General features: G+C 51.7%; 13 protein-coding genes across 13 annotated transcripts; 8 read left to right on the forward strand and 5 right to left on the reverse strand.

Moving 5' to 3' along the window:
• The first annotated feature begins 27 nt into the window (after positions 1–27).
• BD324DRAFT_628024 (putative serine esterase-domain-containing protein) lies at positions 28–2,217 on the forward strand. The gene is made up of 7 exons (XM_022016070.1): positions 28–744; positions 825–882; positions 948–1,218; positions 1,292–1,341; positions 1,393–1,425; positions 1,476–1,976; positions 2,023–2,217. Exons 1-7 carry the CDS (start codon positions 126–128, stop codon positions 2,153–2,155), a joined length of 1,665 nt encoding a protein of 554 aa, XP_021870338.1. The 5' UTR covers positions 28–125; the 3' UTR covers positions 2,156–2,217.
• BD324DRAFT_628026 (ribosomal protein L15e) lies at positions 2,218–3,398 on the reverse strand. Its single transcript, XM_022016071.1, has 5 exons — positions 3,283–3,398; positions 2,825–3,168; positions 2,652–2,714; positions 2,406–2,579; positions 2,218–2,337 (listed from the first exon to the last, which is right to left on the reverse strand). Exons 2-5 carry the CDS (start codon positions 3,166–3,168, stop codon positions 2,313–2,315), a joined length of 606 nt encoding a protein of 201 aa, XP_021870339.1. The 5' UTR covers positions 3,283–3,398; the 3' UTR covers positions 2,218–2,312.
• A 145-nt stretch (positions 3,399–3,543) lies between these two features.
• Positions 3,544–5,327, forward strand: BD324DRAFT_628027 (Alpha/Beta hydrolase protein). Its single transcript, XM_022016072.1, has 6 exons — positions 3,544–3,706; positions 3,757–3,990; positions 4,038–4,192; positions 4,240–4,545; positions 4,594–4,907; positions 4,963–5,327. Exons 1-6 carry the CDS (start codon positions 3,578–3,580, stop codon positions 5,223–5,225), a joined length of 1,401 nt encoding a protein of 466 aa, XP_021870340.1. The 5' UTR covers positions 3,544–3,577; the 3' UTR covers positions 5,226–5,327.
• Positions 5,328–7,474, reverse strand: BD324DRAFT_628029 (general substrate transporter). The gene is made up of 9 exons (XM_022016073.1): positions 7,165–7,474; positions 7,016–7,112; positions 6,862–6,977; positions 6,549–6,809; positions 6,438–6,492; positions 6,068–6,384; positions 5,787–6,006; positions 5,590–5,728; positions 5,328–5,540 (listed from the first exon to the last, which is right to left on the reverse strand). Exons 1-9 carry the CDS (start codon positions 7,390–7,392, stop codon positions 5,351–5,353), a joined length of 1,623 nt encoding a protein of 540 aa, XP_021870341.1. The 5' UTR covers positions 7,393–7,474; the 3' UTR covers positions 5,328–5,350.
• A 217-nt stretch (positions 7,475–7,691) lies between these two features.
• On the forward strand, positions 7,692–9,921 carry BD324DRAFT_580696 (alpha amylase; the record flags this gene model as incomplete). Its single annotated transcript, XM_022013455.1, has 11 exons — positions 7,692–7,841; positions 7,889–8,253; positions 8,303–8,432; positions 8,473–8,558; positions 8,596–8,648; positions 8,685–8,713; positions 8,754–8,812; positions 8,851–9,004; positions 9,055–9,266; positions 9,332–9,596; positions 9,661–9,921. The coding sequence occupies 11 exons, from the start codon at positions 7,692–7,694 to the stop codon at positions 9,919–9,921; spliced, it is 1,764 nt and encodes a 587-aa protein (XP_021870342.1).
• Positions 9,922–9,994: 73 nt separating this feature from the next.
• On the reverse strand, positions 9,995–12,310 carry BD324DRAFT_482640 (putative Acetamidase). The gene is made up of 10 exons (XM_022012906.1): positions 11,950–12,310; positions 11,851–11,895; positions 11,508–11,795; positions 11,313–11,454; positions 11,015–11,266; positions 10,839–10,950; positions 10,634–10,790; positions 10,430–10,578; positions 10,232–10,383; positions 9,995–10,190 (listed from the first exon to the last, which is right to left on the reverse strand). The coding sequence occupies exons 1-10, from the start codon at positions 12,223–12,225 to the stop codon at positions 10,069–10,071; spliced, it is 1,695 nt and encodes a 564-aa protein (XP_021870343.1). The 5' UTR covers positions 12,226–12,310; the 3' UTR covers positions 9,995–10,068.
• A 68-nt stretch (positions 12,311–12,378) lies between these two features.
• Positions 12,379–13,306, reverse strand: BD324DRAFT_628033 (RmlC-like cupin domain-containing protein). The gene has a single exon (XM_022016074.1). It carries the CDS (start codon positions 13,140–13,142, stop codon positions 12,612–12,614), a length of 531 nt encoding a protein of 176 aa, XP_021870344.1. The 5' UTR covers positions 13,143–13,306; the 3' UTR covers positions 12,379–12,611.
• Positions 13,307–13,342: 36 nt separating this feature from the next.
• Positions 13,343–15,192, forward strand: BD324DRAFT_628035 (aminotransferase class-III). The gene is made up of 6 exons (XM_022016075.1): positions 13,343–13,638; positions 13,695–14,040; positions 14,092–14,278; positions 14,318–14,470; positions 14,515–14,747; positions 14,791–15,192. The coding sequence occupies exons 1-6, from the start codon at positions 13,514–13,516 to the stop codon at positions 15,154–15,156; spliced, it is 1,410 nt and encodes a 469-aa protein (XP_021870345.1). The 5' UTR covers positions 13,343–13,513; the 3' UTR covers positions 15,157–15,192.
• Positions 15,193–15,227: 35 nt separating this feature from the next.
• BD324DRAFT_482718 (hypothetical protein) lies at positions 15,228–17,563 on the forward strand. Its single transcript, XM_022012907.1, has 11 exons — positions 15,228–15,371; positions 15,420–15,737; positions 15,789–15,869; positions 15,909–16,082; positions 16,122–16,262; positions 16,301–16,630; positions 16,670–16,894; positions 16,943–16,962; positions 17,015–17,062; positions 17,098–17,341; positions 17,390–17,563. Exons 1-11 carry the CDS (start codon positions 15,310–15,312, stop codon positions 17,517–17,519), a joined length of 1,773 nt encoding a protein of 590 aa, XP_021870346.1. The 5' UTR covers positions 15,228–15,309; the 3' UTR covers positions 17,520–17,563.
• A 646-nt stretch (positions 17,564–18,209) lies between these two features.
• On the forward strand, positions 18,210–20,561 carry BD324DRAFT_628041 (beta-glucosidase 1A). The gene is made up of 11 exons (XM_022016076.1): positions 18,210–18,576; positions 18,640–18,692; positions 18,748–18,951; positions 19,003–19,076; positions 19,133–19,229; positions 19,287–19,370; positions 19,427–19,442; positions 19,489–19,588; positions 19,646–20,065; positions 20,119–20,130; positions 20,207–20,561. Exons 1-11 carry the CDS (start codon positions 18,342–18,344, stop codon positions 20,322–20,324), a joined length of 1,413 nt encoding a protein of 470 aa, XP_021870347.1. The 5' UTR covers positions 18,210–18,341; the 3' UTR covers positions 20,325–20,561.
• A 112-nt stretch (positions 20,562–20,673) lies between these two features.
• Positions 20,674–23,192, forward strand: BD324DRAFT_651487 (hypothetical protein; the record flags this gene model as incomplete). The annotated part of the gene is made up of 14 exons (XM_022018344.1): positions 20,674–20,698; positions 20,749–20,830; positions 20,890–20,981; positions 21,023–21,065; positions 21,110–21,711; positions 21,767–21,782; positions 21,826–21,928; positions 21,968–22,119; positions 22,169–22,257; positions 22,299–22,473; positions 22,512–22,641; positions 22,687–22,885; positions 22,957–23,085; positions 23,137–23,192. The coding sequence occupies 14 exons, from the start codon at positions 20,674–20,676 to the stop codon at positions 23,190–23,192; spliced, it is 1,893 nt and encodes a 630-aa protein (XP_021870348.1).
• A 420-nt stretch (positions 23,193–23,612) lies between these two features.
• BD324DRAFT_483139 (hypothetical protein) lies at positions 23,613–24,638 on the forward strand. The gene is made up of 3 exons (XM_022012908.1): positions 23,613–24,154; positions 24,224–24,293; positions 24,398–24,638. The coding sequence occupies exons 1-3, from the start codon at positions 23,812–23,814 to the stop codon at positions 24,474–24,476; spliced, it is 492 nt and encodes a 163-aa protein (XP_021870349.1). The 5' UTR covers positions 23,613–23,811; the 3' UTR covers positions 24,477–24,638.
• A 166-nt stretch (positions 24,639–24,804) lies between these two features.
• On the reverse strand, positions 24,805–26,059 carry BD324DRAFT_628049 (hypothetical protein). The gene is made up of 6 exons (XM_022016077.1): positions 25,968–26,059; positions 25,895–25,906; positions 25,610–25,688; positions 25,338–25,441; positions 24,956–25,196; positions 24,805–24,907 (listed from the first exon to the last, which is right to left on the reverse strand). The coding sequence occupies exons 1-5, from the start codon at positions 25,974–25,976 to the stop codon at positions 24,969–24,971; spliced, it is 432 nt and encodes a 143-aa protein (XP_021870350.1). The 5' UTR covers positions 25,977–26,059; the 3' UTR covers positions 24,805–24,907; positions 24,956–24,968.
• Positions 26,060–26,085: the final 26 nt, after the last annotated feature.

The raw sequence follows: 26,085 nt of genomic DNA on the forward strand, positions 1-26,085 counted from the left end.
AAGTGGTGATTATTATGCATTGATCATTGATCTCTCATGTCCCCTCATACAGAGGATCGATATTGAGCACGATGTCGCTGCTTTCAGACTAGCTTGAACGGACTCCGTCAGACAGACCTGTCACCATGAGCGGCTCCTCGTCGATGGCGCCTGGTACCAGCCACGGCATTCACTTGGTCGTCATTATTCACGGACTTTATGGGTCTCCAGCGAATCTTAGAACAATAGACGAGGAGGTCAGGCGGGCTGCGGAGGAGGCGACAGATATCTCATCCTCATGTCAGAACCAGTCCTCCGAGGAGCCTGACCCTGCTCGCTCAAAACAAGGACTACGCACCGTTACCCTCCTCCTGAAAAGCTTTACAGGTTCTCACACCTGGGATGGTATCGATGTCAATGCTCATAAAGCCAAAGATGAGATCATGCACGAGATCTCTGCTTTGGAAGGAGATGGACGATCGGTCACACATATCAGCTTCATGGGATACTCTCTAGGTGGATTGGTCGCTCGATACCTTGTGGGACTCCTTCATGCTTCCGAGCCCTCCTTCTTCGATACGCGGCTTCCTGTATCGTTCTCCACTGCGGCCACACCTCATCTGGGTGTACTACGGTACGCTACGCGGATGAATACTGTCGTACATACGATCGGACGGCGATTGTTCTCGAGGAGCGGACAGCAAATGTATTGTTTGGACAGGTACGATGGGGAGGAATCGTTGTTACAAGTCATGGCGGATCCAGGTGAGTCGTGTAGCACACTCGAGCTCGATGCGAGACGTCGAGATCTCAAAAGACCAAGATGACGCTGACATGAGAACCAGAGAGTATCTTCATGGAGGCTCTACAGCTGTTCCCGAGGATACTGATCGTTGCGAATGGGTCAGTCAGTCTCGGGCGCTACCTTTCTGCTCTGCTCTTGATTCGCTGACAACCCCCCGACCTAGATGTCACGACCAGACTGTGCCGTACCCAACTGCTTCTATCTCTCTCACGGACCCCTTCGAGGGTTTCACCAATACGGGCATAGAAGTCACAGTCGACCACAGGAATGTAGCGACGTCTTGGTCGTTCCCACCAGAGCTGGATAACGACGAGGTCAAGACTGTCTCGGCCAAGTCGAACAACGCTGTCAAGCAGTATAAAGGTTCAGATGGTGTTCTAAGGAGTCGACCGAGGTTCCCGCCGTTTTTGATCTTGCCTTATCCATTCACCTATGTGCGTGTCGTTGGTAGCCTCCGACTCGGAATGCGCAGCTGCAGACATAAAGGGCTGACATATGGTGGAAAAGGTCTTGATCGTTATGATACCCATCCTCATCCCTTTGTGGATGATCACAGCGTGAGTGAGCTTCGTGAAAAAAGTTACAGGATGAATTTGACCGAGATGCAGATCTTCCGTCTTACTGTATCACTCGTACCAAGCGTAAGTGTTTGTACACGCCGTCAAGGTCTCGTCTGACGCCTCCGATGCAGCCGCCAGAGGCTCCGATTACACGAGATCGAAACCATTACCAAATCAGCCATCAAATCTTCCACCTCATCACTACGCCGATTGGCTGAACGTGATGCGTCCCAACCAGACATGATTCCGACCCCTCGATATCGTACCCGATCCAAAACGAAACGTTCGTCTGAGCTCAACGACCCTGACGAGAGCACACCTCTGATCTCAAGACACACCACGCCTTCATCATCGTCAGCCCCAATGTCGAGGACAGAGACCCCGCCACTTCATGATCCTGCGGCCGTTCCTCTGCCAGCCACGCAACTTGATGCCGCGTTGCCGGACGAAGATCGTGATGAAGAAGATGGGCCTTCATCAGACGCGATACCACGACCTGGTCAGATTCCACTGCTTCTTACGCCTGCTCAAAAGCGAATGGTACGCGACTTGAACAAGAGTTTGCCGCAGATGCAAAGGATGGTAGCTTGGTTCCCTTGGGCTTTCAACTCGCACGCTCTGATCGTGGCGAGGTGAGTGGCTGAGCGGAGAGCCGTTTCAGTGCTGATCCCAGTCCAGAGATACAAAACGGTTCGCATGGCATGAGGAGGGTCGCGGAGTCGTCCGCGCATGGGCCGAATTCGTAGTCGAGTCGGCGAGGAACAAGTCAGCATTGTGGATTGACCAGCAATTAGCTGTGCCCCGTGGCTAGCCCTCCACGCGAGCCGCCCGTCAGTTTCCGTTGTAATCTCGCATGACGCAGACGATGCATACATAGCGATCGTAGCTCGTACACACCTCCTCCTCTTCGTCCTCCTCGTGAAAGCTGACACACGACCCAAGCACCTCTGATGAAATCACGAAGGTGATTAACGGTATCGTCGGAGAGAGAGGCTGTAGGTCAAGCGTAAGCTTATATACACACAGAAATTGTTGAGGAGGGTGCGAGGTGCGACACTCACGTGTTGTGTTTCCTCCAGGTGGCTCGGGCAGGGGTATGGTTGTACTTGGATCCTTTGCCCAATCCCCTGTTCCTCTTGCCTTCGGCAGTGAGTCCTCGGGATTCTCGGTGCTTGTGAACGGGGTTGCAGATCCAGTTGATTCGAGGGTCTCGGCGAATGGCCTTGTGCGAGGGGCTGGAATGCAACCGAACGTCAGCAGGGTGGCAATGTGTCTTTTTTTTTGGACAGTAAGAGCCGAGGACTCACTCGACAAGGATGACTTCAAAGTACTTGTAGACTCCGTCTTGGTTGACCCAGTATGAGTTGAGCCTGGAATAAAAGTCAGCATCGTTTCTCTAGCAGATCGGCGTAGTATAGGTAGCCTCTGCCCCCGCAAAACCCCTTTGCTGACGCTGGAAGCTCCTGACTTGCCCACTCACACTCTCAAGTTTCCACACCTCCTTCCAACTCTCTCCTCGGCAGTCGCTTTGAGACCTCGCTGAGGTTTCAATTGAGCGATACCCTGTCGGACGGGTTTTCCGTAGGTAGCACCCTTGGGCGCTGGCCTCTTCCTGTTTCCTCTCCTGACTCTGATTCGGTAGATCAAGTATCCTTGCTTGGCCTTGTATCCCAATCTCCTGGCCTTGTCAGGTCGAGAGGGTCGAGACGCTCGGTGACAGACGGCGAGTTGTCGGTATTCCCAGCATCGGACTCGAGACACGAACTGAAGAACGTCCGACTGCTTCTTGGTGTAGAGCTCGGAGAGGTACTTGTAGGCACCCATCTGAGAAGGAAGTCAGCACAAAGTCGAACAGGGTGAGACGTGGCAGAATGCTCTATCTGTACTACCTCCTCCCCTGCCCTTATACCATGACCAGACTCTCATGCTACTACTCACTTTGATTCAAAGGTCGAGTGAGTGAACGACTTGAAGGCTGAAAAGAGAGAGAGAGACCCCTTCGACGACCTGTTGGCTGCTTTGCATCCGCTGGAAAAACTGCCACGAGACTTGGGGGAGAAGCAAACCCGAATGCTAGACACTGAAAATCTTAACGCCGAGAGATGAAAGGCTGCCATGTGGCATCTTAACGCCGAATATGGCGATAACAGTCACAGCCGAGGGCATCACTCGGATAGGACCGAGGTTCGAGGTCATAACAAGATTTCTACTTGTGCATGCAGCATCTACAACCATGCACTTGCCGCTTGCCCTCCTGTCGCTGGCCGTCTCTCCGACCTACGCTCGCCCTCAACAGCAGCCATGGCGTGCTCTCCCTGAGACAATAGCCAAGCCTCGACTATGCCCAGATTCCAACTTCACCGTGAGGGTGGATCCGGAGCAAAACATCACCACTGACCGTCCCGTCAATAGCAATACTCAGGCTACGTCCCTGGTTCTGAGATCTTCTTTTGGTTCTTCCCTTCCCGGTCTGACCCCTCGAAAGACCCCATCGGCGTTTGGACGAATGGTGGTCCAGGCTCATCTGCGCTCATGGGCATGCAATATGTCGGTCCATGTGAGGTAGTAGAGGGCGATCATGGTCCAGAGATGAGGAGGAGAGAATGGAGTTTCAACGATCATGCGAGTATCTTGATGATAGATAACGTGAGTTTTGAGGGAGTCAGCACGAAGACTCTCGCTGAGATCTTCAGCCTCGTGGCGCTGGATTCTCATTTGCAAAGTTTCCAGCTGTAGATAACATCTACGATGGGGCAAGAGACGCTTGGATCTTTCTCCAGTCCTTTTTCAAGGTCTTCCCAGAGTATCAGGCCAATGCTCTGGCCGTCAACTCTGCGTCTTATGGAGGGTGAGGGGTGCCATCGAGCGTGTGATCATGCTGACAGGCGCGCTCAGGCACTACTGTCCGGCTTACGCATCGTTCATCCAACATATGAATGCCAAGATTGCAGGCGAACCTTCTTTATGGGAAGATATCTGGGAAGACGAAGCGACCGATGACGCCATTCGATTGAACCTCACCAGTATTTCCATCGGTAATGGGTTCATCAACAATCGAGTCCAAGCACGATTCAATATTGAATACGCGTGTGGAGGTGCCGATATCCCCATGCTGGGGGATGCAGAGGAGTGCGAATGGGCCAGGAAGCAGATCGATATGGCTGAGGAGCTCATGGATACCTGCCGATCCAAAGTTGAATGGTACGTCACTCTACCACCACCACCGATACGACTGCTGAATTGAACTAGCTCGGCCGCTGGACTATGGACAGACAAGGTCTCGTCCTTCCCTTATGAGACTACAGGTTTGAACCCTTACGATTACCGTCGATCTGAGCCCTACGACGAAACTCATATCATTGCCTTTTACAATAATGCGAGTGTTCAAGCTGCTTTGGGGGTCATTCAGCCTGGACAACCGGCGAAAGTCTGGGAATCTCATTCGAGACGAGTAGCTGCCGAATTCATTCTCTCTGGTGATTGGGATGAGAGAACAGACTACCTCTTCGCCAGGTTGTTGAAGAGTGGCGTGGGGATATTGAAGTACGAAGGAATGGTCGATTGTGGGTTGGCATACGGTGTGCCTCTGCCGCCTGAGACTGATAATAATGAACCTAGGGATATGCAATTACCTTGGGGTTCGACAGGTCATGCAGAATTTGACGGATTACCAGCATCAAAAGGCATGGAACAGAATCGACATGAAGCCATGGTACGGCCAAGGAGACGTATCTGCTGGTCGATACAAATGCCATCAGCATAACGGAGAAGCCCCCCTGTGTTACGTCGAGGTCGAAGACGCCGGTCATGTAGTCAGTACCGACAAGCCCAAGGAGGGAAGCTGGCTCGTCGGAAAGTGGATGAACGATCGAGAAATATGATTCGCAAAGTTTCTGGACGAGCAAGGCTAGTTTGTACATGTATGTAGGCGACTCAATGGCCTGTACGAGCAAGAAAGTCCATGAAGCAAAGTAAAAGGCCTATCTACATTTTTCTACCACCCAACCTACTGAGCAACTCCCCCGGAAGCCACTGCGATCTCTCGTCTGACCGAGGAGAACTTTCTAGCGGAGACCTTCTCTTCGAACAACATGTCAATCTCCTCAAATGTGAATCCTTTTGTCTCTGGTAGTCGGAAGTAGGCCCAGACGAGGCAAAGAGCAGTCGATCCAGCCCAGAAAAATCCTGCCTTGGCTCTGCGAAACGTTGTCAGCCAGAGCTCCTCAACACTACGTAGCGACTCACCCCCAGTTCCATGCTGTCGTGTTGAGCATGTATGGTGTTATGACTCCGGTCCAGATACATGTGATGTTGTATGCATTTCGAGCGAGCACCACAGTCTTGTGTCGGAGTCGCGAGGATGGAGTCTCAGGCACGATAACGTCTGCAGCGAAGAGTCAGCATCCTGCACTTCATCATAAGTTGGTTGATTTCTCGCTCACAGGTCAGCGGTCCGATGGTCGAGTCATAGATGAAAGTGTAGATGAGGAGGAATGCTCCGATGGCCCAAGAGGTGCTAGTCGTTTGCTTGCCGAGACTCAGGAATCCGACGATCATGAGCGACACAAAGATGCTGACGAGTCCCCAGAGGAAGATTTGACGACGTCCAAAGCGTTTGATCATGGGCCAAGAGAGCAGGGTTCCAACGAAAGCGATGGCATACTAGCGATGTATCAGTCAACAACAGGTCCCCCCTTTCTTTCATGGGGAACTAATGTCTCACCAGTCCGAGACCCATGTTGAAAGCTTGAGCCGAAGGCAGACCTGCGTTCTCAAAGAAGTAGATGGCGTACGTCTGGAGGACGGGTCCACACATTTGTTGAACGATCCAGGTGACCACTGTGATTTCTGTTCGGCGAAGATTGGTGCCCTTGAAACAGTCCATATATCCTGCTCCCATGGTAATCTGTCGTTCCCGTTCAATTGTTTGAGAGACGAGAGCGATGGCTTCCTGAGGTGTAGGAGCGATACTACCATCGTGGTCCGATTGAAGCCGCTTGAACGCATTCTCAGCTTCGTTGAGCTTGCCGTGTTCGACGACTGAGCAAAAGGTCAGCGTTCTGCCACTTTTTGACAGCGAGAAAACGACCTACGCCATGTGGGGGACTCGGGACAGAAGATGCAGACGAGGATCAAGGGGACGGGCCACTGTAAGAGGTCGATCAGTCTGGCTGTCTTGATGTGCACAGCACGCAACCACTCACGATCCATTGGATGGCATATGGGATTCTCCAACCCCATTCGTCAGTCCTCGACTGGACACCCACCAGAACACCCGAAGCGATGAATTGTCCAATGACCCAACAGAGATTCACGTAAGAGGTGAGATATCCCCGAAGGTTCGTAGGCAAGACTTCGGACGCGTAGACCGTCGTCACGGTCTGGTAGACACCCCAAGGGATACCACAGAGGATCTGGCCTGCCAATTGAACGCCGAGCGTCTTGCCGAAGAAGGAGACAAAGATCTAGAGCGAGATCAGTATGCGCGACTGCGAGATGATGACCCTTTTGACCTACGAAAGCAATCATGAGAACCGTAGCTCCTCCCATAACCTTCTTGTTACCGAACCAGCCGATAAGGTATCCAGTGATTTGGAGACCAAGGATTTCGCCAATGTATGCACCGTTGGTGACTGACATCAGCATCATGCCGAGACAAAGATCGACTCACCAGCAGCCTGCCAAGGTGCGGTGATGGATGGTGAGCCGTCCACGACAATGTTGCCAAACGTGTTGTTGAACGAAGGGAAACCGAGATAAGAGCCAATCTGTCATCCATCGGTCAGCTAGTAAGTGGCATTCAGCGAACAAGCTATTCACCAGAACTGTATCAAAGCCTTCCATAATAACAGCCATGGACAGAAGGATACTCCAAGCGATGGCTTTTGGATACAATGACAGTGCCGTCCTCACTGGCAGTGTGTGTTCTTTCGCAGTGGCGAGTCCTGCATCTCGAATGGTCTCTTTGCTCTCTTCATGAAGGACATATTGGTGGTCGTCCCCCTTCTCTCCGTGGACTTGACGCGGTGCAGTCTCTATGGATTCCATTCCGTGTGTAATGAGAAGGAGGGACACAGACTGAGACTCAAGAGATAAGCAACAGTCGGGAAGAAGAACGCAAAGAACGCTGGGATTATATTTTGCTGGGATCTGGTTTGTGGAGGTGGGGGACCCGACGGGATGGTCACATCGGAGAAGCCGGTGAGTCCCGATCTACCCGAAGACTGACGTACTGTCGGATATGCCTGTTCCTATCTTTTTCGGGACATCGCCGCCCCGGAGACTGTTCAGTTCAGATCAGTCAGTTCAGTCACACTTCAGTCAGTGACTCACTTTCAACCCACAGCATGGCAGAGACATTCCAACGTCGAGCACACTACAAAGAATGCTGTATCTATCAGATCTACCCTGCTTCCTTCTGCGATGGTAATGGAGATGGGATGGGCGATATCCCAGGAATCATTTCAAAATTGGATTATCTGAAAGACTTGGGTTGTGTGAGTGAATTCTCGTATTGGTGCAGGTACAGTCGCTGACTTGACAGGATGTTATCTGGCTGTCACCCATCTATCAATCCCCCTTTGTGGACAATGGGTACGACGTGTCAGACTATACGGCAATAGACCCACGATTCGGGACATTGGACGATGTCGACGCACTCATTGCGGGTCTTCATGAACGAGGCATCAAACTCGTCATGGACCTCATCATCAATCATACAAGTAATGAACATTATTGGTTCAAGGAATCGAGGAAATCAAAAGACAACCCATACAGAGATTTCTACTGGTGGCGTCCACCCAAGTGGTCTGAATCCGGCGAAAGACTTCCACCTAACAATTGGCGCGAAGAATTCTCGAACGGATCAGCATGGCAATGGGACGAACATACGGGAGAGTACTACTTGCAGTGAGGAGTCGTCATCGTGTGCGGCGGAGTCTATTGGCTGACCTGCCAGCTTGTATGCCAAAGAGCAGCCTGATCTCAATTGGGAGAACCCAAAGCTCCGCCAAGTCATCTACGAGGACGTCATGAAGTGGTGGTTGGATAGAGGTGTGGATGGATTCAGGATGGACGTGATCAACTTGGTGAGTGGATACGTGAGCGAAGTGGAACTGAGTCTAGTAGATCTCAAAGAATCCCGAGCTGCCAGACGCGTCGATTCAGGACGAAGGGGAGACCTGGCAATGGTCATATGAGCACACTGCGAACGGGTGGGATCATAAACATTGGACGATAGCTGACGATTAGACCACGCATACACGAGTTCCTGAAGGAGATGAACAAGGAGGTTTTGTCGCTTTGTGAGTTATACAATGGGATCATTGGCTGAGTTCAAGATCCCGATATTATCACCGTTGGCGAAACGGTAAGCGGCCACTTGAGACCACTGAACTGACTTTGGACAGCCCTTCACTCATCACGACTTTGATACCCTGGTACCATATGTATTGCCCGAGAACAACGAGTGAGGGGTCGTCTCTCAGATTCATGCTTACGCCTCAGACTCCAGATGATTTTTCAGTTCGAACAGACAGAAGTGGACGGATATCCTCCTCTCGTCGTCAAGAAGTATACTCTTCCCGAATTCAAGCAAGTCACCTCAAGGTGGCAGACGGGCATGCAAGAACGCGGAGGCTGGAATGCAAACTATCTCGAGGTGGGGTTGTGATTCCCCTTCACCCTCGTTCTCACTGACTCGGGTCACAGAACCACGATGTCGCTCGATCAGTCTCTCGTTTTGGAGATGATTCGACCCCTGAGAATCGAGTCTTGACTGCCAAGTTGTTGGCCCTCCTTCAATGTACACTGAGTGGCACGCTTTACGTGTATCAAGGCGAGGAGATCGCCATGGCCAATATTCCCCCGTCATGGAGCATAGAAGAGTACAAAGATGTCGCTTCGCAGGCATACTACCATGAGTGAGTCCGAAGAATCCGACATCACATCATTATCATCATGGCTAAAAAACTTCCTTTCGTCTCAGGGAGTATGAGATACGAAAGAAGGACGGACAGACTCCCGACATGTCAGATGTGATGCACGCTCTGCAGTGTAAATCTCGCGATTGCGCTCGTACGCCTATGCAATGGAGCGATTCGACTCAAGCTGGGTTTTCGACCGGAATACCATGGATGAGAGTGAACGATGATTATAGGGAATGGAATGTCGAGGCACAGAAGGATGATCCAAAGAGTGTCTTGTCATTCTGGAAGGATATGATCAAGTTCAGGAAACGGTATTTGAGCAGTGTAAGTCCTTTCGAGTTGATTGGCATCGCGACGTGACAGGGCTGATCAGCCGCCGCCCATTCAGACATACGGTCTGTTTGAAGAGATACATCCGGATCATCCTCACATTTACAGCTACACCAAGACCTATGATCGGGAAACCATGCTCGTCATCATCAACTTTGCGAATGAGTCGGTTGATTTCGATTTCGGAAATGTCAAGATTCCAGCTGGGAAACCAAAGGACCAGATCTCTAATCTGGAGTCAGGGTCGGCGGCGTCCGTCGACAATAAGGTCTCGATGAGGCCCTACGAGGCGAGGGCAATGGTTTGGGATGGACAGTGACTATATACAATACACACGATCATCTAAAATTCTACCTTGCATAGTATAGACAACAATGGCACATGGCGTTTGATCCGCTCTTGAATGTCGTTTTTGGGCAAGCACCCGCTACGAATCGCAAGTCTTGGTGGGCGGATCAAGCTTGCCTCAGGCTACTTTGCGAAGCGCCTCATCGCAGACCTTTGTCACGGCCAGGAGGTGCTCTTCGTGTAACCTCCTAGCCACTAGCTGCACGGCGACTGGAGCATTGGCGTAGTCTTCCACCCGATCTGCGGTAAGGAATGAGCCACATGTCTGAGTCCTGACTCACAGTCCTGCCACACGCTTGCTTCTACCTCATTGAGCGTCACGATATCTTGCACCGCATCTAGCTGTTGATCCACTTTGGTCACGGGGATGACAGTGGCACAATAGTCCAGCTGGCTCCATACGCTCAGGTAATCGTCATGACCGAACTCGTACCTGGAAGGAGAATTGAGCCATGATATTGGTATGTCGAACGACTCACCGCTTACAAGCGGGCCAAGCAGTACAGGGAGTGATCAAGGCGTCAATCTCCCTCCCTGTCCCGGTGATATCCTTGGTCGCGGACCACAACTTGCCGACTTGATGAGCGAATCGTGTCCGAATCATACAAGCTTGCCATAGATCCGATACCTACTAACGCGTCAACGATATGTCACCGATACCCATAGAGCGTCAGAGTACTCGCCCTTGCGGGTGGCTCATCAGGTGCAGATATCAATTCTAGGTGATCATATCCTCGAGGCCAGGGCTCGCCTGCTACCTCGAGGTTCTCACGGATAACTTTCGCGCCTTGACGGAGGTACAGGTCCCCTTTATAAAGGTTGATGTTGTATCTTCCGGGTCTGATGGTAGCTTAGTAGATGGCCTTGATCGAGAGTGGGCGAACGTACAGATCCACTTGGACTACTGTATGCCCTGCAGCTTCCAGCGCCTCAATGACGAGCTTCAGAGCTCGACTGACGGAAGGTGATGGCCTTAGAACCCCGTCATCCCGTACAAAGCCTGAAGTTGTCAAAAAGATGAATATGCCTTTCCATGCTTTGGCTCATGGCCCAAAGCGACATACCAAAGCAGAGCTTTTGTGGCAGCTTGACTTCTCGCCAAGGTATAGGCAGACAATCTGGATCTGCTTCCCTCCACGGCTCGGTATCGATCACTGCCTTGCTCCACATCTCAATGGCCGCCAGAGAATGACTCATTGGCCCATTCACATTTCGTAGAGCCTCTTGTCCGGGAAACGATTCCACACCCCCATACGCCGGAAAGCGCCCGAAGGAAGGTTTAAGAGTGTATAACCCGCAGAATGATGCCGGGATGCCTAGGCGCCGAAGACTTCAGTGAGAGTATCGGCGGGGCTGGCTCACGTAAAGATCCCCCTATATCACTCCCCACCCCCAGTGGGCTACCTCGCATGGCGAGCAAAGCGCCTTCACCACCTGATGATCCTCCACTTGACAAGCTCCGATTGAACGGATTCGGAGTGTACCCAGTGATATGATTGTAGGTCTGCATGTATCAGTCGATTCCTCCTCTTCTCTCTCTTTCTCTCTCTCTCTCACCTCCCCAGACATCATCCCGACGGGTACACTAGTCTTACAGTAGAGTACCGCTCCGAGGTGTCGCATGATCTTGGTCATTTCAGATTCGTGTCCCGCTTTTGTCTCTTGGAAGGCTAGTGAAGCGTATCCTATAGCTGCGGCCGTGCCCTCGACTCTGTGATGATCTTTGAGGGACACTGGAAGCCCGTGGAGTGGACCAAGGGGCTTGCCTGTCTGGACGTACTGCTCATCGATCCCCTTGGCAGCTTCGAGGGCCTTATCAAAGAAGATTTCAGACAGGCATCCTGTCTAAAGGAAAGAGGTCGATGAGCGTGCCACACTGGATGGAGGCAGCAGCACTTACGAGCTGATGTGCTATCGCCGCGCGTTTACAGAACGCCAGAGTGACCTGGATGAGGAGACAAACCATCAGTCTCAGAGGAGACAAGCGAGTCAAACTCACTTCATAGGACGTGTAGACCTTCGCTGCCAACTGGTCTGCCAGCTCTTTTGCTTCCGAGGAGGTGATGATGATCTCCCGCTTACTCAGTAGACCACAGGTGTCCGGCACATGGGTGATATCGTTTGCTTGATTCGCCAGTATCTCTTCATCCAATATCCAGCCTTGAGGAATACGGTTGTGTACCTGATCCGCCTTTGCATGCGCTATCAGAGCCCAATTCAGATTATTCGCGGCGTCGCTTCGGGGTACCGAGATATGATCTTCGACTCGCACCATGGCTTATAGCTGGTGACTGCAAAAGGTTGAGAGGGATGATGAGAGCTGGGGGAATTAGTCGACGATACATATATATCCCTAGCCTGATGTGCTCCCTCCTTGCTCACACCATTGTTGTCCTTGTTGTTGTTGTTGCTGTTGTGTGTGTGTCGTATCTTATCAAAGGATCTTCATTTCAGAAAGTGCCACAAAAGATAAGGACACTGAAAACTAGTGTCAGTGCCTATCTCCATTCTCGCCTCTCAGCTCCACATCCGCCTCGCAACAAACCCCTTGAATGGATACAATGGTGCATGCAAGTGTGATGGAGACCATGACGAAAGGTCGCCGATGTGACTGATGTTTCTCCTGTCCTCTACTACTTCTCCCTGTGACCGTTCCCCCCTTCAACGGATGAACCTGTTGACGTAGTCTGCACCCAAACCGACCTTTTCAAAGTGCTCCTTCGCCAACTCGATCTTTGAGAACACATCCTCTATCGCCTGGGCATTCCCTTTGGGGTCCACATAAATGTAGGCTCCGGTGACGTGGAACAGCGTGACCATTTCCTCGACGCCTTCGGGGACTTCGAGCGTGTGGATATCACCAGGAGGTTCGAAAGCGTATCCGCCTTCCTCGGCCCACCAGTCGTGTTCGAGGTAGTGCCATCGACCTCGAAGGACAGTGGCGTGAACGGGACCAGTGTGTCGATGACGGGATAAGATGCCTGATTTTCGGACCCGTAAGAGGTTGACAAAGTATCCTTGGGAGACTGAGAATAGTAACGGTCGGAACCAAACGTCCTTTGTCTGAGGTACCCAGAGACGTTCGTCACAGTTGTCAATGTCGAGCACACCATGCACAACGAGGTCGTCTGGGACACCGTGGAGCGGGGGTCCAGAATAGGGAACGGCAGAGATGTCTGTGGGGCGGGTCATGGTGAGGAGAGCGGGTGGGAGCGGGTGTGATGGGAGTAGTTGGCTGTGATGTGTAGTCGTTATATATCTCACTTGAGAGGGTGAGTCTCCGATTCCCTTGACAGTCCTGCAGCGATGTGATACTTGTCAGATGTCAGTGTAAACTTTTGTACTCTGACTGTGGCCACCCACCAATGCATGCTCCAACGGATAAGCCGATAGGCCAGTCATCGGAAGAAGCGATAGGCACGCTCGGCATCTCCATCGGCCGACTTCCCTGCTGCTGCCGGGTTCCAGAGGAAAACTGCGTTTGACCTGTTCCAATTACTTCTCTTCGACCATCTCTCTGAATACGTCGTTTGAATCTTCCATCGATCGTTACAGCACCTAACATGTCCCCCATCCGTGTCGAGGAGAGACCTCCTAGCTCGCTGTTGTACAGAGATTTAAAAGGCCAATTACCAGATATTGTCGTGGAGGCAAAGGGATCCTACCTATATCTCAAAAATGGTGCACGGTGAGTCACCCACAGATGTTGACTCTGGTTACATCGTCTGACACTTCAATTCTCAGTATCCTCGACGGATGTGCAGGTGCAGGAGTCGCCTCCATTGGACATGGGAACGAACGGGTGATCAACGCCGTGGCCGATCAACTCCGCACGCTCTCTTATCATCATACCTCACGTATGACAAGTCCAGTCGCCGAAGCTCTGGGCCGCAAACTCGTCGGACATAAGCCTGGAGGACTGTCACACGCCATCTTTCTGTCTTCTGGTTCAGAGGCCAACGAGTCAGCCATCAAGCTCGTCAGACAGTATTTTGTGGAAATTGGTAAACCTCAACGGCAACATATCATCAGCAGGAACAATTCATATCATGGGAACAGTGTCGGTTGTGTCTCCTTGACCGGTCTGCCAGTGAGTCATCAAACGATTTAAGACTACTGTTGTGTTGACCCATGTCCTTAGAGCCGGCGGCGTCACTTTGCACCCATGCTCATGCCTCACGTATCTCAAGTCTCCCCTTGTTACCCCTATCGTCAACAAGGTGCAGACGAATCAGACCAGGCATACGCCCAGCGTCTAGCGGACGAGCTCGAACAGGAGATCCTACGCGTGGGAGAGGACTCTGTCGCTGCATTCTTCGTCGAGACTCGTGAGTGTCATGCGCGGCGAACCGTTGCTGACATGTTAGTCGGTGGGACCGCTGCTGGAAACTTGGTCGCTGTTCCGGGATACTTCAAGGCCGTCCGTGAAGTGTGCGACAAGTACCAAGTCTTATTGGTGCTCGATGAGATCATGTGCGGAATGGGACGGACAGGAAAGCTTCATGCATGGGAATGGGAGGGTGAGTCAAAAACGTCCGGCGAAGCACTTGTCTGATAATCCCAGGCGTGTCACCCGATATCCAAACGATCGGAAAGGGTCTCAATGGAGGATACCAGGCTCTGTCAGCCGTGCTCATCAACGAACGCGTGGTTGACGGCTTACGGCAAGGTTCCGGAGCATTCGCCAACGGTCAGACATTCCAATGTCACCCTGCCGCCGCCGCTGCCGGTTTAGAAGTGCTCAAGATCTTCGAGGAGGAGGACGTCGTCAATACAGCTCTGAAGCGTGGCGCAGAGGTGAGATTTTCTGTTATACGACATGCAGCTGACTTTTCTTCAGCTTCGCTCGCTCTTGATTCAAGAACTCGGAAGCCATCCGAATGTCGGAGATATTCGAGGACGCGGTCTGTTCCAATCGTTGGAGTTCGTCGCCAACAAGGAGACAAAAGAGACTCTACCAGCCAACATTCCCATCTCCATGCTCCTCGATAATGCCATCTTTGAACGTGGCGCTTTGATCTACTCTGGCTTTGGAAAGGGAACCGCGGATGGATATAGAGGGGATCACATCTTGATGGCTCCACCCCTCAACATTTCCAGTGCAGAAGTCAAAGAACTCGTCGATGCTATCAAAGGAGGTGTCGAAGAGGTGTTTAGTAGACCCGAGGTCGTCGCTGCGACACGAGCAGCAGTTGCTTCACAGTAGATAAGAAGCAGGGAGCAGGGACATGTATTGATTACGTCATATCTCCGGTGCTCCACGTGGGTTATCCACACTCTGTCGGATGACCCGCCCTTGTTTTGCTCGTCGTCGTCTTCTTTCTCCACAATACAAATCTCACAAGAGCTGTGAGGGGCCATGTCTGCCTCACCACCATCCAAGAAGAGGACCAGCCGAGCCTGTGTATACTGCAAGAGCAGGTGAGGTACCCGCATTCCCCCAAGGGAATCTGAAACCAATTTCTCCAGAAAACAAAAGTGTGGTGGATATACTGCCGAAATCAAATGTTCAGCCTGTCAGCAGCGCAAGATCCGATGTTCCTTCGAAGATGAAGCCGAAGATCCTCGGTACAACCCTTATCTAAGGTACGAACAAGCGGCGGCAAGGCAGAACGCGATGTATAATGGTAATGGGGATGAGCCTTCCGGTACTGGATCTTCCGCCATTGGACCATTTAGAACTGGTAGCAGACCCTCAATTGGAGATTCCAATGGTGGACATAATGGGCACAGGGACAGTTGGCAGCATATCGCGCCGCAAGCTGAAGCTGGACCGTCGAGGCAGCAGTGAGTGACGCCTCTATGAATGATGTCTCCTGGGCTCAAACGGACGTGCAGTTCAACAGCTGGTCTGCCTCTTAATCCGCCGCAAAGTATCGCCATGGCGGGTCGAGTCTCAAGTGCGAGGAATGATCACTTGTATGTTTCGTCGCCTCTTTTCCCGCTCACTCCACACAGGTCCTCTCCCCATAGTCAATCACCACCTATACGCTCTCCCTTGCCTTCTGACTTTCGCGGGCCATTGAGGACTCTGCAACATCTCGTCAGTGATGATCTGAAATCTGTCGAAGATGTAGATCCCATCAGGCGACATGTCATCACGCCCGGCGAAGCGTCCATGCTCTTCCAAATGTGAGGCGGAATCCAAATGCAAGGTGGCTGACCCTCTAGATTCTTCAAAAACTGCCATGCGCACGCTCCGTTTCTCGACGTTCAAGCCAATTCAGATTGGAAAAAATGCCAAGACTCTAGCTCTCTTCTATTCTTGGGCATCCTGCAAGTTGCAGCGAGGTACTGGGGCCATTCTTCAAGGTGAAACCATATACCGTCATTTCATGCTGACTTTACAGGGCCGACTCGTGGCTACATCCGCGGTACAATGAATTGGTCGCTTTGCTCGATATGGAAGTCACTCGACTGACACTTCGACCACGAGACGGGGATGCCAGCCTAGCAACGCTACAAGGACTAATGCTCTACGCTCATTGGATGCCCCTCGAAGTCGCGCCGCATGGTCAAGTGAGATTCAGATTCTCAGAGACAGGCGCTTGGCAGGCTTTAGGTCTGGCTATACGTTGGGCCACTCAGCTGGACCTAGATAGCGTGGCGGACTTTTCAGCCGAGACGGGCAATGTACAGGAATTTCGAACCGTCGCGTATTTGACGGAGAGTGACCACTAGTGAGCCCGACCTGTCCAAGGCTTTCGACTGACAATCAGCGTCTCTCTATCGACGCGACGTCGTCCGACGCTTGACACTCAAGGCCTGGCTATTGGCTGTTCGGCTTTTCTCGCTTCGGGCAGGACACAATCTACGGACTTGCGTCTAGTCTCCCTTTTGCGTGTGGCTCATGCCTCTTCGATCATACTTCGCGGAGTCGTTTCTGGGTCTGTCAGCGTCGAGTCTGTCAAGGCATTCAACGAGGATGTAATCCAGGTGGAACGGTGAGTCCGCATAAAGTGATGGCCGCGTCCATGCTGACGAGAGATCAGTGACTATATCGAAACCGCCTGTAAGTACCTTGTTATCGGTGAGAAGTTCTTTACTGAGACGACCATCTGCAGCTCGCCAAGGAGGCGGGGTAGACAGTCATGCACGGCAGTTCCCGTATAGTGAGTTCCAACCCCTGAAGCTGCACTCACGTCAGCTTCACTCCGGTGGTATCGCCTCGCATTCGCAAGCGTCCTGCTCAATTCGGCCTCACCATGGTCAGCTATCGGAGAAATGTTCCATTGGGCCGTGAATTGGGCCAGTCAAATCCTCTTTTTCCTATCCGGATCGGCGAATCGAGGGGAGCGAAACTTGACGGACGATACGGGTGAACCTCTGTTGCCTGATCCCTCATTGGTCCATTTCTTGACATTTGCAATCGACCACTACTATGTGGTGGTGTGAGTGGCCAAAGTCGTTACGTAGCCTATGCTAATCTGCACTCGTAGGGCATATTCAGCTGCGTTCTTGGTGGTGGCTTGGCGCCAGGGAGCCATTGACGGTGGGTCTGCGTTTTACAGGGGCCGGGTTAACGTTCAGACCACCTGGAAACTTGCCCCCAAACACCCAATCAGTTGACTCGCTCCACGGCAATTTCTCAAAGCTCTCTCTTGTACCGCTTGGTCGATCTTGCAGCCAACACCCTATTCGCATGCGCATCCAAGAGTCAACATCTGGCGATTCGATACGCCCATTTTATCCGCGGTTTAGCTGATACATTGCTCCAAGAGCCTCCAGAACAAGATACAGACGGCCAGCCGGCGTCATCTACAAACCCTATCGAAGCTAGCGATTGGGACATTTCGTATCTTTGGCAACAGGCTGGACTGGATCCTGGATTCTTATCGCTTTCTGCGGCGGACATGGTGGATATACATAATAGTCAGGATATCTTCCACTCCAACCCTGGATATCGTCAAGGCGGTGGAGGGGGTGTACAGGGGGATATGTGGACTCCTCCGGTTGATCTGAGCTACGCGTACCCGTCTCAGGGGATGTGAACAAGGAGACAAAATCTCTGTCTGAATCCTAGAAATCTATAGTTCCGACGTTGTATAGAGTCGGGTTGTATAATGCATGCTGCGTGCGTGGTGGTCCAGACACCCTACATTCGTACCGATAGGCGAGAACACGAGTCTGAGGCGTGGAATGGGGGACGACCAGGCTCGATCTTCGAGGGGGATCTGTATCGTGTAAGCGTTGACGAGTGCTTGAGCAGCCACATGCTTCGCCAGGCACATCGGAAATTACCCCAAGGGGGAAATGACCCTCGGATGATCGGTAGTCACTCTCGGCCGGCATGTATTCGAGGCAGGAGCGAGGTATATTATAATTATACAGTGATTCCCCCTCACATACCTAGCTAGGTCTTGCATCTTTGGTCCAACTAGATACCCCAACATGGCTAACACAGACTTCCTCTACGGCTTCGCCTCCGCATCATACCAGATTGAAGGCGCTACCAAGACAGACGGTCGAGGTCCCTCTGTATGGGATGAAGCGCTTTTGGGAAAGGAGAACGGGGACGATGCTTGCGATTCGTATCACAAATGGAGGGACGACATTGAGCTTTTGAAGAAGTACGGCGCGACAGCGTACAGGTTCTCGATCAGCTGGTCGAGGGTCATTCCATTGGGTGAGTTATTCCGTCTGATTCACGGGCGACACGGACGGGCGAAAGTTGACGTTTCATAAAAAGGGGGCAAAGAGGATCCTGTGAACCCCGAGGGAATCAAGTACTATTCCAGCTTGGTGAGGAATGAACGTATACTATATCATACTTCGAGGCTGAGCTGAAGGTTCCAAGATCGATGGGCTCCTCGAAGCCGGTATTACTCCCTTCGTCACGTTGTTTCACTGGGATACTCCGCTCGAATTGGCTAAACGATATCGATCTTTCTTTGCCCAAGACGCAGATCAAGAACGTTTCTTGGCGGATTGGGAACGTTATGCAGACCTGTGTTTCAAAGAGTTCGGAGATAGAGTCAAACATTGGATCACACACAATGAGGTGAGGGTGTCTATATACAGGTCTGAGGTCGGCTGATACTTGCACGCCCAGCCTCAAATCTTTACCATCCTCAATGCCATGTTCCTGGAAAGGGAAAAGTTTGATATGGAGACTGATCGATGGATGTGAGTTCTGGCAGACGCGGTCACACAGACACTCGGCTCACGCGTTCATCGTCCAGTGTCGGAGAAAACCTTCTCCTCACACATGCGCGAGCCGTTCACTGTTACCGAACGAGGTACAAGGAAAGACAAGGCGGTGTGATTGGAATCACTTTGGTGCGTTTTGTTAGCGAGCTAAGTGTTTGCAGCTGGTGGCTGACCGTCAACTACTAGAACATTGAATGGATCGAGCCGATCGATGATTCAGAGGAGGCCAAGGCTGCAGCCCAGCACAGCTTGGATATTCAAGTTGGATACGTGGGTTGTTTTTATCCCGGTGCATGGTGATCGTCGCTCTGACATTCTTCATACAGTACGCCGACCCAATCTGTCAGTCTTTTCTGAGCGTTGTTGGCAAATCTTACTCTTCTTTCAGACCTCGGCAGACACAACGAGACGGCTAAGAAGATCTCTCATGGCAAGATTCGAGAGTTTACCGAAGAAGAATGGGGCATGATAGCTCACTCGTCCGATTTGTAAATGACCCTCTATCATACCGTCTTCTGAGTATTGACGCTCCGCTCCTCGTTCAGCTTTGGACTCAACCACTACTCTACCAAATGGGCCACTGGCAAACCTGGAAAAGAAAATCCCAACGCGTTCGAAGTCCTGTTCGGCAACGTCGAGCAAGTAACTGAGAAAGACGGAAAGCCGATCGGATTCAAAGGTCATAACGGGCACCCGTTTACCGTCCCATGGGGCTTCAATAAGCTCTTACATTACATCAGCAAGACATGGTGCACCGTCGCCAACGGAGGAAGAGGAGGAGAAACGTTGCCTATCTACGTCACCGAGAATGGATTCGCAGAGCAAGACGAAGGTGAAAAGACCCTTGAGGAGATCGTCAACGATACGAGGCGTCAAGAGTATTATGAAGGGTATATCGGCGCCATGGGAGAAGCTATGAAGGATGGGGTCATAGTTAAAGGATACATGGGCTGGAGCTTGTTGGAGTGAGCGGCTCAGTAGGCAATGGGACACCGAAGCTGATGCGGTCGACTTTTAGCAATCTTGAGTGGTGAGTCTTCCTTGAGTCTCGCCGAGAGCGCGTCACCGGGAGAAGATCTGAAGCTGATATAATGTATCGTGTCCAGGAGCAATGGATATGCCCCTCGATTCGGCGTGACGCACGTAGACAGGGCCAATGGCTTCAAACGAACGCCAAAACAGTCGGCTTATACGATCAAGAAGCTGGTACAGAAGATCCTCTAGGCATACTGATGTGAGGAGGATATAGGCTCCGGTCGGAGTAATTCACCGCCACATCGAGCAGAGGCCTGTCCTGTGTAGAGAGAGGTACTGCGACCTAGTCAAGAGGTCAGGTCTGCCGAATGCATGAACATGATGATGTCCTCCATGGACATGTGGAGCAGTGCCTCTATCTCTCTCTGAGCATGTGTACATCCCCCAACAACGAAGGGAGATGACAGCAGCTCACTCTTCGGACCATTCCGTTGCCTCGGCTGCTCGGTGTAATTCTTTTCAGTGCATCTTTTCCGGTTCGACTTTTTGTTGTTGTATTGACATTCGTTCTACATCTGTATCGTGAGCATGAGCTGACATGGCGAGCAAAGTTCCAAAGACGAGTAAGTCGTCGAGTATTCTTCTAGGAACGTAAAGACTGACGTTGTTGTAGTCTCTTGCGACGGTGAGATCTTCTGTCTTTGGGCTAAACCGGCTAATGCTCGATCATCCGAATCAGTTTGTCGTCTGCGCAAGTGGGTTCCTCCATGCTGCTCGCTGGCCATCGGGCGTTCCATTCTGACACACGTCACAGGATCAAATGTGACAAGCCCAGAATCCGGGACGATCCGCCTCCTGAAAGTCCTGCGGAACCTTGTGGATCATGTAAAGAGCAAAAGACACCTTGTGAGTCTTAGGTTGACGGATCATCACTGATCAGCGACTAGGTACGTTCAATCATGTCCCTCAGAAGCCAGGACCTCAACCAGGGTACGACGGTATTCTTGGCAACGCGATTACTGACTCGCTTGCAGGAGTCGGAAACGAAAAAGCGAAGTCATGAGTCCTGCGGGCAATGGGACGCCAGCAATACGGTTCACTCCGCCTTCATCGCATACTACGCCGAAAGCTTTAGATCTACCACCGATGATTGATCCGACTAGCTTGGTACCGATTACCACTCCCCGTTCCCTCCTAGGGGATCGGACCCGCCTCGGTATCCTCCCGTCGAACGGAGCGGGACCCAGTGTCAACAACCGAGATATCCATCGCCGCACAGCATCCTCGGAATCAACGGACACCGAGCTGAGGGACTCGACGAACCCTCTGGAGAAGCATATCTCTCGAGCGGACCTCACGCAAATCCTCGACATCTACTTTGAATATATTTTCTGCCTTGTTCCATTTCCTCATCCGCCAAGTTTCCTTTCGGACCTGTACAATCGACGCGAAGAACGACCTGGTGAAGAAGAGTGGACGATGATGGTACTTGCCATGGTACCGTTCACGTTGGTCCAAGTACCTCATCAGATGTTCCCACATTCATTGGACGAGATCCGACGCCTTGTCGTGGTGTGTCGGGACGAGGTCAAGAGATATCTCAGCAGAGGCTATGTGAGCTCAGGTGTGAACAGGAGTAGGTGTCATTGTGTGACGTGTGAGTGACACCGACTGACTCCAATGTACCACAGATTTCATCCTATACTGGTATGTGATAATGATTTGCGACCGATGCTGAGCTTCCGCTTAGCGCCGGACTGGTCGAGCATAACCTCGGTCATAACGGTTCAGCCCGCGAATTGCATGGGTCCAATGTCTCATTGGTCCTTCAGCGAGAGCTCGACAGGGAGATCGTGAGTGATCCCAGGTCAGATCTTGACTGAAATCGGTAGACGTACTCCAGATTCAGTCCCTACGAGAAAGAACTTCAATCTCGCATGTGGTGGTTGATCTACTGTGCCGATCGATCTTCCGCAACGTGTGAAGCTTCAAAGATGATGATTGATGAGGACATGTGCAGTGGTGTACAGCTACCGAGCGACAAGTGAGTGAAGCATTCGAGATAAAAGTTTCATCGCTGATTTGCTCACCAGCCCGGACATACTCGAAGACCCTATAGCGTTCCTGTCAGAGCAGCCCTCGGTCCTCACTGGATTTCGATACATCTCAAGGGCATGGAGGAGTGCGTCACTGATTAAGAAGATGAACTCACGGGCGCCATAGTCGCTGGGCAGTTGATCAGTCGTCGAGCGAAGGATCTTCGGAACGTCCCACAGGGTCGAGACATTCACGTCCGACTAGCGGAAGTCGACGAGCTACTGGAGCAGCTGGATGGATTGATGGAGGGTTGTCCCTCCTTCCTGCGTTTAGAGCTCGCGACGGAAGACAGTTTGTCCCCGTGCGTCCATGGTCAGGCAGACATGCTGACAAAAGCAGGCTGGAAGCATTCTTGACCCTCAACAACGGTCTCAACTCGCTAGCGGAGGATGGACCGGGAAATGGTGCACCTGTTCCTCAACCCAAAAGACAATACATCATCCAACAGGCCAACATTTATATCACACAGGTCAGTGGAGTCCATCATAGGCTTGATGCCCACTGATTATCCCAGCAATGCGTGAGGATGATGGGTTTACAATATCGAGAGCAGCTTCAGGGGCTTCGATTCGCTGAGAGAGAACGCAGTGGCCCATTCATGGCCAGTCTACAAGCTAAAAGGCAGAGAGAAATCGCAATGTACAGGGACGAGCAGTTTACCGTCTTATCGTACTTGCTCAGGATCCTCAATTCCCTCCCTCACGAACTCATAGGTGAGAGACCGCCTCCATTTCAACTCTGTTCGGAGGCCTCGAGATGACCGTGCTAACGGACATTGACTTAGCGGTCAATTCCCTCCCTGGCGTCACGAAGATCCGATATGTCGCCGCGTCTTTACTGGCTGAGCTGGAGGCTAGTCCTGTGAACTCGGATCACGATGACGGAGCGCATCAGCGAGCCGTTGATTATCTTGGTGGGTGGCTCTTCCGTCAGACAGACGACGAGCTTGCGATTGACGTTTCAGGTCAATACCTTACGATTCTGGCGAAAATTGAGGCTCTGTTCTCGCTCACTGTTTGAATATATGGGCATACACATCCCTCTTTGGCGGGCTTGTCCTCAGTCCACGAGCTTAAGGAGAACTCTCTTTGTCAGAAAGCACGGTTATGGGCAGCCTCAGAGCAATCGTGATTCTGATCAGGTGATTCACTGTCAAAGCCAGGTCTATGTCAATCCAAGGGCCTCGACTTGCGTCACTGCGGCCTCTCTTTCTACTGCTCCGAAGATCCCTCAAGTCTGAGTGGTCGCGCCTGGATCCAACCGTCAACCAGGTTCCCAGTCTGGCGCGAGTAAACAGATTGGTAAACCCCTTACATAGGTCATGGCAGAGTGCCACACAGAAGAGACATGATGATGCCAGACACCGTCATGTGAGCAACGCAGCGTCAATCTGCTGTGAGCTGTATGCATCCGATGGGTCTGCAAACCCTCACAAGTCGGTCGTGCTCGGTGTATTCGGTGCTGCTCGGTATCGGTATCCGACATCGGTGTTTCCGCCAAGCTTCGGTTTGTCACCCCGCCGCATTTCGAACCCCGCATCGGATAATCCTTGCATATATATGCAGAGACGTTGCTGAGCTGTCCCACCTTGAAGATCTCAAAGCTGCACCGAGTCAGTCACCGATATCCCTCAATCACCATGTCTGCCAATGGACCCTCTTCAGCCCCTGCTGGGAATCGATTTGTACCCGACTCTCCAGCCCTTACGGAACTTCCTACTGCCCATCCTCCACTGAAGGAAGGCGAAACGCTAGATGAGTTCAACAAGATGATCTCGGGCGAGCCATACATTGCTGTCGATCCGTTCCTCATGCGAGTGAGAGGCTGGTGCGTGGACAAGTGCGAAACGTACAACGCGAACGGTCTCGACGAAAAGGATCGGTTGGCCCTCTTCTCCGACTGGGTCAGCTTGACGGTAAAGCATCCAAAGAACCATACAGAGGGAGTATTCGTCATGAAGCCATTCACCTGTGAATATGTGAGTGCGTCGCAAGTACGGCAGACTAGGAGGGGAGATGAGATTGCATGTGTTTGCTGATTGCGAGTGACAGGGCTTCAACATCAAGTTTGGGAAAGAGATCTATCTTGGACCGGGATGTACATTGATCGACGTGGCGCCGAGTGAGTCGTAGAGTTGGGGACTTTTTGGATTAGTCTCAAGAGCAGATCTTCAAGTCTTTGACGGGAAACATTCACGAGCCAGCTGACCTTTTGCTCGTTCTTAGTTTACATTGGCTCCCGCTCGATGCTCGGGGCCAACGTTCAGATCTACACACCCACCCATCCCCTTTCGCCGGAAGCTAGAAACGGTCTACAAGGTCCTGAAGGAGCGAAACCCGTAACTATCGGTACGGATGTCTGGATCGGTGCCGGAGCCATGCTACTTCCTGGTGTAAAGATTGGAGACGGTGCAACGGTCGGTGCAGGGAGTGTAGTCACGAAAGACGTGGAGCCGAGAACGGTTGTGGTCGGGAACCCTGCGAGGATCATCAAGAGGATCTTGGAGGATGGTACCGTCGTAGATGCTAGACAGAAGTAGAAATGAGGATTAGTGTATGGATTTGACGCAGATTATGTGGGGTCACGGTCCGGTGGTGCCTCGGGATGTCTCGAGCCCTTCTTTCAAGTTATAGAGGATGGATGCATCGTCTGCTTAATGTGGACAGAAAGGTATAGAAACAACGTGAGGTTTGAAACGTCGATGAAACCGGAAGGGGCGAGATGATACAGGCAGACTGGACGTCATCAGCAACCATCTTGAGAAGCCTGTAGTCTAGACTTACCTTCATCTGCCGCTTAAATATCATCAATGTCCGCCTCTTCGAATTCAATACCGCCCTCGTCTCCATCACTCCCTTCGTCTCCTCCTTGTGGTCCTTCATGGATCTGGACATCCGATTTGAGCTCGCCATACGTCTTGAGATTACGTGCTTCGTCGGGAGTGTATCGGTGGATGACATCCGCTCGGTCGTCTTGGAAATCTCGAAGTGAGAGGAGAACGATATCACCGGCGACGATCCAGACCTGTGATTGTGAAACGGCACGGGATGACGAAGGGGTGCAGTGAGTCGAGGAGAAGAGCAATGTTGTAAGGTGAGTGAGAGAGAAAGGAGAAGACCCATCGTCAGCCCGGATAGTTTGAACACGTCCTCAAACCCTACGCACCTTTTTACGCATTTGACCTCGGATTTGACCCAAACGTGTCTCTCCATCCTGACATTTGGCCTCTATCCTCCCGTTTCCGAGCATTTTGACGACTTGAGCGTATTCTGAGGGATGCATTCAGCTGTGAACGGTGAGGATAGAAGCCAAGATGCAGAGTCCAAGGATATCAAGGATCCTCAAATGACCAAGCCAGATAATGCGAGTTTGAATCTTCAAATGAGACAAAACACCTCTCCCGTCTGCCGTCCCACGATAAAGATCAAAACACTCACCCTGTCCATCCTCTTTGAACACCAGCTCTCGCTTGTTCAAATCCTCATCGTTCTTTCCTCTTCTCCTGTTCTTTCCTCCCTGTGAGTCAATGGCCACCCCATACGTCGTGAGAGAATTTATAAGCGTGAATGAGATGCCGATGAGCGCAAGCCGATTTGACAGGGACAAGATCAGGTGTACACGAAGCAGCGGAAGACCGGTCGATGGGTAAAAGAACAGAGCAGCAGCAGGAGTCTATAGTCAGCGACGGAACGGCACACGAGGAGGTAAGGGTCCTTGCTGACCTTGCCTTTGGCCTGATAAGGTGTCATGAATCAGCTGAGGCTACATGAAGATAGAGCCACAAGAAGAGCTCACTTTTGGCATGATTGACTGTGTTGCTGCTGGACGTGAGACGTAGTTGCTCGCTATCAAGAAGATCCTCGACACCACTTATATGTCATTGTTCGCCGCTCCGGAAAAAAGGAGAAAAATA

This window comes from Kockovaella imperatae (genome assembly GCF_002102565.1).
Source record: "Kockovaella imperatae strain NRRL Y-17943 chromosome Unknown BD324scaffold_8, whole genome shotgun sequence".
NCBI classification, from domain to species: domain Eukaryota; kingdom Fungi; phylum Basidiomycota; class Tremellomycetes; order Tremellales; family Cuniculitremaceae; genus Kockovaella; species Kockovaella imperatae.